Source organism: Scyliorhinus torazame, chromosome 11 (assembly GCF_047496885.1).
Source record: "Scyliorhinus torazame isolate Kashiwa2021f chromosome 11, sScyTor2.1, whole genome shotgun sequence".
NCBI lineage: Eukaryota > Metazoa > Chordata > Chondrichthyes > Carcharhiniformes > Scyliorhinidae > Scyliorhinus > Scyliorhinus torazame.
Window position 1 is genome coordinate 118,612,398 of NC_092717.1, and position 11,796 is coordinate 118,624,193.

Genomic DNA, 11,796 nt, shown 5'->3' on the forward strand with positions numbered 1-11,796 from the left:
GGAGAAAGTTGGGTGTGTCTGTGTTTGCAGTGAGCTGGATCTGCTGTGATCTCTGCCATGAAAGACTATCTCTGGATCATTTGGGTGATTTAAACTCATAATAGTAATGCTTTTAACTTGATGTGTTTCTGTTTAAAGGTGTTAAGTCTCTTGGATGTTGAAAGGAATAACTGAAGGATTATTTAGTGTTGTATTATTTTCTTTGAAGTAAGGGGTGTTAAGTGATCCAATGTTTATTTAAAAGGTTAAGTTGAGTTCATGGAATAAACATTGTTTTGTGTTTAAAACCCCACGTGTCCGTAATTGTAATACCACCCTGGAGAACAAGCCGTGTGCTCGGAAAAGCAACAATACATTAAAGGGGGAGTTTGATTGAACTCCATGATACATTTTAGGGTTCTGAAAATGTCTCTCCCATAACAATTGGGGGCTCGAGGAGGATAAAAGTCTATCTATTGGATTGGCTTTTGTGAACTTAAAGACAGTGAAGGATTGTTGCTTTTCCAGTGTGGTATTTTAGTTTAAGTGTGTTGTGGACAATTGGTCTTTCAGAGGCTCAGAGGTTTTTGGGGGTGGAGACTGTCACACGCAGCACCTTACTGACAGAGACGTAAAGCAGACTGTTGGGTCTGGCGAAAACATTGCAGTTAACATTACCTGACAAAATGCGAAAAGATGAGGTAATTATGGCGGTGGTTAAGCATTTAAAGTTGCCTGAGATAGAGTTTGACTCATTGGAAATGGCAAAAAGTCAGTTGCAAATTAAACAAATGGAACATGAGAAAGAATTAAAGCGGCTTGAATACGAGAGAGAGAGAGAGGAAAGAGAGGGGGAAAAGGAGAGAGAAGAAAGGAGAAAAGAAAGAATAGCCCTAGCAGAACAAAAAGAAAAAGAAAGGGAGATACAGATCAGGGAAAAGATAAAGAAAGGGAGTTTGAACTTCTGAAAATGGCCATGAAACATGACAGTCAATTAAAATTGGCAGACGTAAAGGGAATCGTACAGTTGGATGATAGTGATGAGTATAGTGAGAAAGAGCGTCATAGACGAAGGCTTGGTGGGAATCTATTTAAATATGTCCAAGCATTGCCAAGGTTTGACGAGAAGGAAGTGAAAGCCTTTTTCATTTCATTTGAGAAGGTACCGAAACAAACGAAATGGCCACTGGACATGTGGGTATTACCGATTCAAACAAAGCTGGTAGGTAGAGCTAGTGAAGTGTTTACATCACTACCGGAGGAGGTATCTGGAACGTATGAGGAGGTGAAGAAATCCATCTTAAGTGCATATGAGCTAGTGCCTGAAGCTTACGGACAAAGGTTTAGAAATTTAAGGAAAGAATTTGGTCAAACATACATGGAGTTTGAAAGGCACAAACAGAGTAATTTTGATAGGTGGATAAGGCCTTTGAAAATAGACCAAACGTATGAAGCTGTCAGAGAAATTATACTTTTGGAGGAGTTTAAAAATTCAATTCCTGATGTAGTGAGAACTCATGTGGCAGAACAGAGGGTTAAAACTGCGAGATTAGCAGCAGAAATGGCAGATGATTATGAATTCGTTCATAAATCAAAGATTGGTTTCCGACATCAATTTCAGCCGGTGAGGGATAGAAACTGGGGACATGAGAAATACTCAAGTGGTAAAGGTAAAGGTGATCTGATGGGAGATAATAAGGAGAGTGTACCTCAGATTATAAAAGAAATCCAGGAGGGTGGAAAAGAAATGAAAAGTTTCAAATGTTTTCACTGTAATAAACTAGACCATGTAAAGTGTTGGTGGTTGAAGAAAAGCACTGGGAAGGCTGATGTGGTAACACAGGATAAGACAGTGGGGTTTGTTAGAGTGGTAAAAGAAGGCCCAAGGGAAGCAAAGGAGGTGCAAACGATTGTACAGCCTGTTCATGAGGTAATTGTTAAGAAGGTGCCAGATGTCTTTAAAGAATTTACTTGTGTGGGTAAAGTTTACTCATGAGTATCAGGAGGAGCAGGTAAAGAAGTCACAATTTTAAGAGATACAGGGGCTAGTCAATCTTTAATGGTAAGAGATGAGGAATTATGTAGTTTGGGAAGAATGTTGCCAGAAAAGGTGGTGATATGTGGAATTCAGGGTGTGAGGAGTAGCGTTCCATTATATAAGGTAAGGTTGGAAAGTCTAGTGAAAAGTGGTGAAGTGGTAGTAGGAGTAATAGATAAACTATCGTGTCCAGGAATACAGTTTATCTTGGGTAATGATATAGCTGGATCGCAGGTGGGAGTGATGCCCACTGTGGTTGATAAGCCAGTGGAAAATCAGACAACTGAAGGGTTGAAGGATGAATATCGTGGGATTTTTCCGGATTGTGTAGTAACCCGGTCGCAAAGTCACAGGTTAAGCCAAGAGGAGGAATCAAAGAGTGAAGATGAAGTTGAAGTGCAATTATCAGAAACGATTTTTGATCAGATGGTTGAAAAAGAACAAGAACAGGTGAAGGATGAGGCGGATATTTTTAGTTCAGGAAAATTGGCGGAGTTACAACAGAAAGATGTAGAAATAAAACGGATATATCAGAAAGCATATACGGAAGAGGAATCTGAGAGTATGCCAGAGTGTTATTACCGTAAAGGTGATGTCTTGATGAGAAAATGAAGACCTGTACATATGCAGGCGGATGAAAAGTGGGCAGAAGTTCATCAAGTAGTATTGCCGGTAGGATACAGAAAGGAGGTGTTGCGAGTTGCACATGAGGTACCAGTGGGAGGTCATTTGGGAATAAGGAAAACTCAAGCTAAAATCCAGAAACATTTTTATTGGCCTGGACTACATAAAGATGTAGTTAAATTTTGTCAGTCATGTCACACATGTCAAGTGATAGGGAAACCTCGAGCAGTGATAAAACCAGCACCCTTAATACCCATTCCAGCATTTGAGGAACCTTTTACAAGGGTCCTAATCGATTGTGTAGGACCTCTTCCTAAAACAAAAAGTGGGAATCAATATCTTTTGACTATAATGGATGTGTCTACTAGGTTTCCAGAGGCCATTCCAGTATGTAATATTACAGCTAAAAGGATTGTGGAGGAGTTATTTAAATTCTTTACTAGATATGGACTACCCACAGAAATTCAATCGGATCAAAGTTCAAAGTTATTCAAAGAAGTTATGGATGGCTTAGGAATAAAACAATTTAAAATCAACTATGTACCATCCAAAATCGCAGGGAGCTTAGAAAGGTGGCATCAGACATTAAAGACAATGTTGAGGGCATATTGTCAAGATTATCCAGAGGATTGGGATAAAGGAATTCCATTCATATTGTTTGCAATTAGGGATGCGCCGAATGAGTCTACCAAATTTAGTCCTTTTGAACTAATTATTGGTCATGAGGTAAGAGGACCACTTAAATTGATTAAGGAAAAATTGGTGGGTCAGAAAATGGAAATTACACTATTGGATTACGTGTCAAATTTTAGGGAACGATTAAATAGAGCAGGTGAATTGGCTAGACTCAACATTTGAAAGTTGCACAAATTGTGATGAAACGGGTAGCGGACAAGAAATCCAAAGTTCGTAGTTTTGCCAGTGGAGATAAAGTTTTAGTGTTGTTACCAGTGGTAGGTGAGCCTTTAAAAGCTAGGTTTTGTGGACCGTATCAGATTGAAAGAAAATTAAGTGAGGTGAACTATGTGGTAAAAACACCAGATAGAAGAATTACTCACCGAGTGTGTCATGTGAATATGCTTAAAAGGTACTTTGAAAGGGAAGGAAAGAGAAAGGAGGTTTTAATGATTCTAACTCAAAGTGACGAACCAAATCCAGATCACTGTGAATTTGACATACCTCAAATTAAATTGGAAAATGAGGATGTTCTTAAAAATTGGAATGAATTGTTAAGTTACCTTCCAGAGGAAAAACAAACTGACCTGAAAGAGTTATTGATATCACACGGGCAAGTTTGTAGAGATAAATTGGGAAGTACTAAAATGGCTATACATGATGTAGATGTGGGAAATGCTGTTCCTATCAAACAACATCCATATAGACTTAATCCTTTAAAATTGGCACAGGCCAACAGAGAGATTGAGAGTATGCTTAAAAATGGCAAAGTTGAAGTGGGTTGCAACCAATGGAGCTCACCCATAGTGATGGTACCTAAACCAGACAGTACCCAATGGTTGTGTGTGGACTATCGAAAGGTGAATGCAGTTACAAGAACGGACTCTGACCCTATCCCACGTTTGAAGGATTGCATTGAGAAAGTGGGACAATCTGCTTTTATTTCTAACTTCCCGACATGGAAAGAACATTTAAAACTTTGTATGGAGTTCTTCGGTCGACTTCAGGCAGCGGGTTTTGTGATGAACCAATCTGAAAGTGAATTTGGAGAAGCCCAAATCAATTTCCTTGCGGAGTTTCCGATACCTTCAAGACAAAGGGAAATCATGCAATCTCTTAGCATGTATGAATTTAATCGACCCTTTGTGTAAAAGATTTGTAGCGTGGTTGCTCCACTGATGAACTTGCTAAAGAAACGTAAAATAATTCAATGGACAGCGGACTTTCAGCAGGCATTTGACTGCCTGAATGCTGTGGTAACCAATGTTCCTGTATTGGAGAATTGCAAGGAGCTCTATGGTCAGATTGAACTAAAGTATCTGATTCTAAAGAGAAATGCCAAGGCGTAGAGGAATGGATGGATCGTGCAGAGACTTTCTTGTTCAAAGAGACTGTCAATCGAGAAGGTTTTCGGTTGGAGGAAGAGGAACAAAGAAAAATGGACTATAATATTATACCTGTTTGCGTGTGGGTTTTTTTAAGAAACGAAAAGGTATATTTGCTGTGTACATTTCTTAGTAGATGGTGCAAAAGTGAAAAATGAAACCATCTTGAAGTTGATGGTTTATTTATTTTTTCTTGGGGGGAGAAATGTAGTGATGTCAGAGTATGGGTGGAGCTGGGCTTTAGATCAGCCATTTTGAAGTTTTAGTTTCAGTTTTGAGAGAGAGCAACTAAAAGGTGGCTGGCTGGTTTGCTGTGCGATGCTTGAAAGGAAAAAGCCAGTTTGAGGGGAAAGCTGGGAGTGGCTGTGTGCTGCTTGAAAGGGGAAAGTCATTTTGAGGAGAAAGTTGGGTGTGTCTGTGTTTGCAGTGAGCTGGATCTGCTGTGATCTCTGCCATGAAAGACTATCTCTGGATCATTTGGGTGATTTAAACTCATAATAGTAATGCTTTTAACCTGATGTGTTTCTGTTTAAAGGTGTTAAGTCTCTTGGATGTTAAAAGGAATAACTGAAGGATTATTTAGTGTAGTATTATTTTCGGGGTTATCTTTGAAGTAAGGGGTGTTAAGTGATCCAATGTTTATTTAAAAGGTTAAGTTGAATTCATGGAATAAACATTGTTTTGTGTTTAAAAACCCACATGTCCATAATTGTAATACCACACCTGGAGAACAAGCCGTGTGCTTCAAAAAAAGCAACAATACATTAAAAGGGGAGGTTGGTTGAACTCCATGATACATTTTGGGGTTCTGAAAATGCCTCTCCCATAACAACAGTCCGATCTCTGTTCCAAAGATCTTTTTCGGAAGCTGGACACAATTATCTCTGACTTTGTATGGGCGGGGAAGGTGCCAAGGGTTAGGAGGACTCTGCTACAGAGGCAGAGGCAGCAGGGAGGGTTGGCGTTCGCGAACCTGTTTCATTAATATTGGACAGTGACTGCAGAGAAGGTGCGGCGGTGGTGGGAAGGAGAGGGGGTAGAGTGGGTTAGGATAGAGGAGGAATCCTGTAAGGGGTTCAGCTTAAGGGCTATGGTGACGGCAGTGTTGACAATGGTGCCGGGCCCGGTGGTGCAGGCCATGGTGAAGATTTGGATCCAGTTGAGGTCGTATTTTAGGATGTCGGGGATGTCGGTGTTAATTGTGTGAGAATCACGGGTTTGAGCCGGGGGGGATGGATGGCATGTGTAGAAGGTGGAGAGAAGTGGGGCTGGTCAAGGTGAGGTATTTGTATCTGGAGGAAGGGTTTGCCAGTCTGGAGGAATTGAGGGAAAGGGTAGAGCTCCTGAGCGCGAGTGAGTTTAGGTACTTGCAGTTAAGGGACTTTGTACGGAAGGTTTGGAAGGAGTTCCCTAGGTTGCCGAGGTACACCTTTCTGGAGGGACAGTTGCTTCCGGATGTGGAAGTAGAGGGTAGAATTGGAGATATATACAGGTGGCTGAGAGAGCAGGGAAGTGAGTGGGTGGGGAAGATAAAGGAAAAATGGGAAGGGGAACTGGGAAGGGAGATCAAGTGGGGTGTATGGAGTGAGGCGCGACAAAGGGGCAGCACGGTAGCCTTGTGGATAGCACAATTGCTTCACAGCTCCAGGGTCCCAGGTTCGATTCCAGCTTGGGTCACTATCTGTGCGGAGTCTGCACATCCTCCCCGTGTGTGCGTGGGTTTCCTCCGAGTGCTCCGGTTTCCTCCCACAGTCCAAAGATGTGCAGGTTAGGTGGATTGGCCATGATAAATTGCCCTTAGTGTCCAAAATTGCCCTTAGTGTTGGGTGGGGTTACTGGGTTATGGGGATAGGGTGGAGGTGTTGACCTTGGGTAGGGCGCTCTTTCCAAGAGCCGGTGCAGACTCGATGGGCCGAATGGCCTCCTTCTGCACTGTAAATTCTATGATAATCTATGAAAGGCAAAATGTGACCTCCTCGAGCGTGAGGATGAGCCTGATACAGTTCAAGGTGGTGTGGTACACGGGTGTATATGACTCGGGCAAGAATGAGTGGGTTCTTCCAGGGTGTGGCAGACGAGTGTGAGAAGTGTGGGCGGGTACCAGAAAATCACACGCATGTGTTCTGGGGCTGCGAAAAGTTGGAGAGATTCTGGGCGGCCCTAGCAAGGATAGTGGGGGAGGAGATGGATACCGGATTCTTTGGTGGCGATATTTGAGGTCTTGGAAAAAAAGGAGCTCATGGAGGAGAGGAAGGCCGATGTCAAGGCCTTCGCTTATCTGATTGCCCAGTGACAGATCTTATTGGAATGGCGGTCAGTTGCGGCCTTGTTGGGTGACCTGTATGATTTGCTTCGGCTGGAAAAGATAAAGTATGAGCTATGGGGTTCAGTAGATAGGGTTGAGGCAAGGTGGGGGATGTTCGTGACCGTGTTTGAGGAGTTGTTCATCGCAGGGGGGGGGGGGTGATAAAGAGGGAAAAATTTGTACAAACAGTATAGTTGTTTGTTGCGTAGTCTGTTTCCCAAATTGTTTATGTGTTGTAACTTATTATATACGTTTGTAATAAAATACATTAGAGGGATATGGGCCAAATGCAGGCAAATGTTGTTAGCTTAGATGGGCTTTTTGGTTGGCATGGACCAGTTTGGGCCGAAGGGTCTGTCTTCATGCCGTAGATTCTATGAATCTATGAACTGAATCTGATACAATCGTGTGTTTACATTACAGTGCTTCTGCAAACCAATGCCCAACTAGAAGTTTGTTTCAGTAAAGTTTGTATAGTAGATTATTCTACATTTGCTTTTCTGTGGAGTTCATATACATGCTGTGGTGTAGGAGAGAAAATCGGCCATATCCATGCATTGATCAGAAGTTTAAGAGTGTATTTACAGATGGTGATAGGGCTAGGTGGATGGGTGAGGGTGCTCTTCCAAGGGTCAGTGCAGATTTGATGGGCTGAATGACCTCCTTCTGCACTGTAGGGATTCTATGACTATCAAACTGCAATTAGAGGACATGCATGTATTGGAACATTTTATTGGAAATACTACTGTTAAGTTCTAAGTAGGTTATCAGAAACTTGAAGAGCTTTAAGTAAATGTTGAGATAAAGGTAGAATTAAGGAAATGATGGTTGTTTGCTTTCTTGCAGCACACAGTTACCCTATTTATGCAGTTCAGTGGCACCCTGAGAAAAATCTTTTTGAGTGGACCAAAATGAGGGACATTCCACATACCCCCAATGCAGTGAAAATGGCAAACTATATGGCAGAATTCTTTGTCAATGAAGGTATGGACAAAGAAATAAAATAGTTGACCTGTTTTGTACAATGCAAAGTATTTTAGTTTTATGTTAATTGTCATCCGCAAAATGATTTGCACTAATTTTAGTTGTTTAAATCTTCCTTGTGGCAATTTTCAGAGTTGACACTTCACAAGAGGGGTGATTGTACTTATTGGTAATACCTTACTGCAGTGAAGAAACTAGCTTTGATCTGTTGTTAAATCAATGTTGCAAAATTAATATTGTGATAATCGTAAAGACCAGAGTATGTAGGACAAAATTTACACATGAAAACCTGTTAATATTTTACATTCCTCCTTACTTCCACATCAATCTGTCCCATTTAAACTAAGGTGCAAGCATAATATTTGGTCGAAACCGAAAATGGGCAATTTGGTTGCCCATATGTTTTCTTTGATCTGACTCGCACCTCCATTACTTCAACTCTCAACATTCTTTTCTCCAATAGCTCATTGAAAGTTGCTGCTATACTGGTGTCTTCCAGGGCCTGGCATCTATGACTTGTAGACCCAGATTGTCTTGGCTTCCTGTTGTATTATTCAAGCTTCCTGGCAGTTGAACTCTTTACCACATAAATGAAGCAATTTTCTGTATTAACTCTCATTTTCTGTAGTTTGTTTTCTTCTTCATTTCACAATCACAGATTCCAAATGTCAGTAATGAAATTCTTAAAATCTAAAGACTATTACTTTCTTATTTTTCAGCTCGGAAGAATTGGCATCAATATTTTAACAAAACAGAAGAAGAAAATGCTTTGATTTATCACTATGTACCAATTTACACTGGAGATATTTCTATCTATGAGCAAATTTATATAATTGATAACAATGCTTTCAGTTAGAGTTGAGCTTCGACTAACCGAAAGTGTTATGTTGTGTCTTTGTGCCCTTGGTGGGGGGCAGCACCTGTTTGAAATATTGGTGCATGAGGTGCATGATTTTCCAATCATCTTACAAGTCTGGTATTACAAATTGAATCTGATCACTTGACCTGAATCTGATCACTTTACCTGATCTGAGTCTACTTGCTGTATCCAAGCAGGTCTGGTAATTATGGCCACAGCAGCAAGCAATTGGTTATCCTGTAGCTTGTGGAATTGTCAAGATAAACTTGCTTGATTCTGTATAACCCATTTGTTACTGAGCCTTCCTAGCTGCCTCTGAACAATTAGTATGAGTGACTGTGCCGCTGGGAATGCAGCAGTGTGTTTTGATAGCTGCACATCATGATGTCACTGTGGACTAACCAGGATGTAAAAGATTTGCATTAATATAGCAGGCCTTTTACAAAGTACTTCACAAAGTGCTGAACCGCCAATATGATACTTCTGCATTGTAACCACTGGTATAATGTAGAAATATCACTGCTGATTTGCACATGCATGAAATAGGGCCCACGTTGAATGCAGTTTACTTCTTGGGGCTGAAATTCCAGCAGTTCATAGTTCCAGTGAATCACGCTAAACATGAAATCTGATTCAGCATTTTGTACTCTCATTGGGCGGAATCTTATCAGAATTTTGCAAAGTGTCAAGCTCAGGCATAAAACTGCTGTGTTAACTCTCCAGTTGCACAAACTAGTTTTCTCGTGGAATCTTGAGCTGCTTGAGGGGGGGGGGGGGGGGGGGGGGGGGGGTGTGGAAGAGTGGGTGTGGCTTGCACCATTACTCCGGTGGGATGGGGCCTCAGAGCCAGGACCTGGCTCCAAAGTGAGCAGGGCACTATCTTTTAAAGGGTGCCCTGATCAGCGCTGCAGCCAAACAGCCCCCACCATGGAGGTATCAGGGGCACACCACCCCACCCCACCAATCTTCAACAGCATTCCGCTCTCTCCCACCAACCCCCCTCCCCCCCTCACATCCACCGTCATTGAACTCACCCGCCAACGGACATACAACCGGGCACTCTTTCCCCCCCCCCCCCCCCAAAAAAAATCCGGCTCCCACTAGGCTCGCCCCTGGCACAACCAAAAGGTTGGATCTGTGCCAGGAGCTATGCCAGGGCACTGTTTGCACATGTCCCTCTACCCCCACTAAGCTGTCTCATGCCTGGCCAAATCTGTTGTAAATCACCATTGGCGAGTTATGAATATTTATTGAAATGGAATCATTTGGAGGTTCACATCCTTCGTGGCTTTGTATCTCGTGACATCGCCGAAGAGGGGAGGGGAAATTGGGAAACGCGACCTCTCTGGCGAGAATTTCTATTCCCGATTCCCCCGAGATTTTCCGCCCGGGCCACCGATCCCATGGACAGCGTGTGCAGGCTCTAGATCGTGTCCGTGAACTTTTCAATGACATTATTCAAATGAAGAGTTTTATTTATCACCTACGCCAACAATGCGATCCTTATTAAAATGAAATCCTTATTCATCAGAATTAAATCATTACATCCACTTGGAAATAACAAAACTGTTTATTCCTTATGGCTTCTGCCTTCTATTCTCAGTGGGGAAAAAAAATGTAATCAGGAAGTACATGTTGAAAATCACAAAAGTGCTGACCAGGTTTTGCGTCCATTTGAAAGGACAAGTAAAAGATCATTAGTAGTACCCACCCGATTTTGTGATATGTGCCCCTAGTGTAAAAACTCCTGTAAATGAAAACGTACCTTTTGTCTTTCTAGACTTTTATGTGAGAAGGCTCTGTGTAGCTTGCCAGCAAACTGCATTTAAGATTTACTTTATGTTTAAAAAAAAAACCTAAATTATGAACAACACAGAGCTTCACTTTTTGTCTGTGTGATGTTGCCCGATGAAAAACAATTTCAATCTTGGCAAACTAAATGGGCCGGCTGCTTAGAAAATGCTCAAATGCAGTAATCCATAGCTAGATTTTCAAAGAAAATCTTTCAATGCTAAAATTAACTGAACTGTGTTTGTCAATCAGCTTTTCTATTTGTTGTAATCAAAGGAGATAAAATGCGCCTTTGGTATTAGCATGTGAAAGGAAAAGAAAATTGTGGGCAATGTAAAATGGGTTCCTAGTCTGCTTTTGGTCTGCATTTCACTGCTTGCCCAAGATAAGTGTCACTCCCAACATTTTTTATCTGGAACTAGAGTATTGTTTTGGGCAAGTAAATTGTTAGGCAATTTATTCTAATTTAACCTTTTGAAATGCTCTTATGCAGCAACATATTTTACATTTCAGTGTTTGATTATTTTTTGAGGAAGCAATTGTCTGTATAGGAAGTACTCCTTATTTTTGCAAAATGCATTGCACTTCAACCACCTAATCGACTGAATAGACAAAGAGTTGATTGCCATACACTGCATAATTCTACAAATCACTGCTACTTATTGACAGTTCAGGTTGTACCAAAACCTTGCAGTGTGAGACTTTGAATAAAACTCAATAAAATTGTAAAATTGGATCTTCGTCCTTATTTTCTTGATTGATCCAGTGTTGCACTTCATGTGTGTTTATTCAATTTCAAGTACAAAATATAGTTAAGTAGACCAATCAGTGATGAAGTTAATCTGTCTAATGCACTTCAGTTATCATACTTTTTTATTTTATGTGGACAACCTGCTGGAATTGAAGTTGTCCAAATTTACATAGCTGTCCTTGAGAAGATTATTTTGTCAAAATTGTGTGCTGCAATTAGTCCAATCCCTTGATTTATTAGATGTTTTTGTACAGCTAATTACAATGGCTGGGATTCTCCGTTGTGGAGCTGAAGCGCTCTGGTTAGCGGAGAATTGCTACTGGTCTCTGCTGGCGCAGGGAGTGGGGCTGGTTATGCGAGTTTCTCTCCTAGACCATGTAAATTCTTAAATGGGGAGAGCTTGCT

General features: G+C 41.3%; 1 protein-coding gene across 2 annotated transcripts in view; it reads left to right on the forward strand.

The window, feature by feature from the left end:
• ggh (gamma-glutamyl hydrolase (conjugase, folylpolygammaglutamyl hydrolase)) overlaps positions 1 to 11,371 on the forward strand; it is an 83,096-nt gene extending 71,725 nt beyond the window's left edge. The window contains exons 8-9 of one of the 2 annotated variants that reach the window (XM_072467677.1): positions 7,853 to 7,990; positions 8,710 to 11,371. In XM_072467677.1, coding sequence (XP_072323778.1) covers positions 7,853 to 7,990; positions 8,710 to 8,846 — 275 coding nt within the window. In that variant the 3' untranslated portion in view covers positions 8,847 to 11,371. The remainder of the gene's footprint in view (positions 1 to 7,852; positions 7,991 to 8,709) is intronic. The other variant, XM_072467678.1, reaches the window with a different exon arrangement.
• The last annotated feature ends 425 nt before the right edge of the window (positions 11,372 to 11,796 follow it).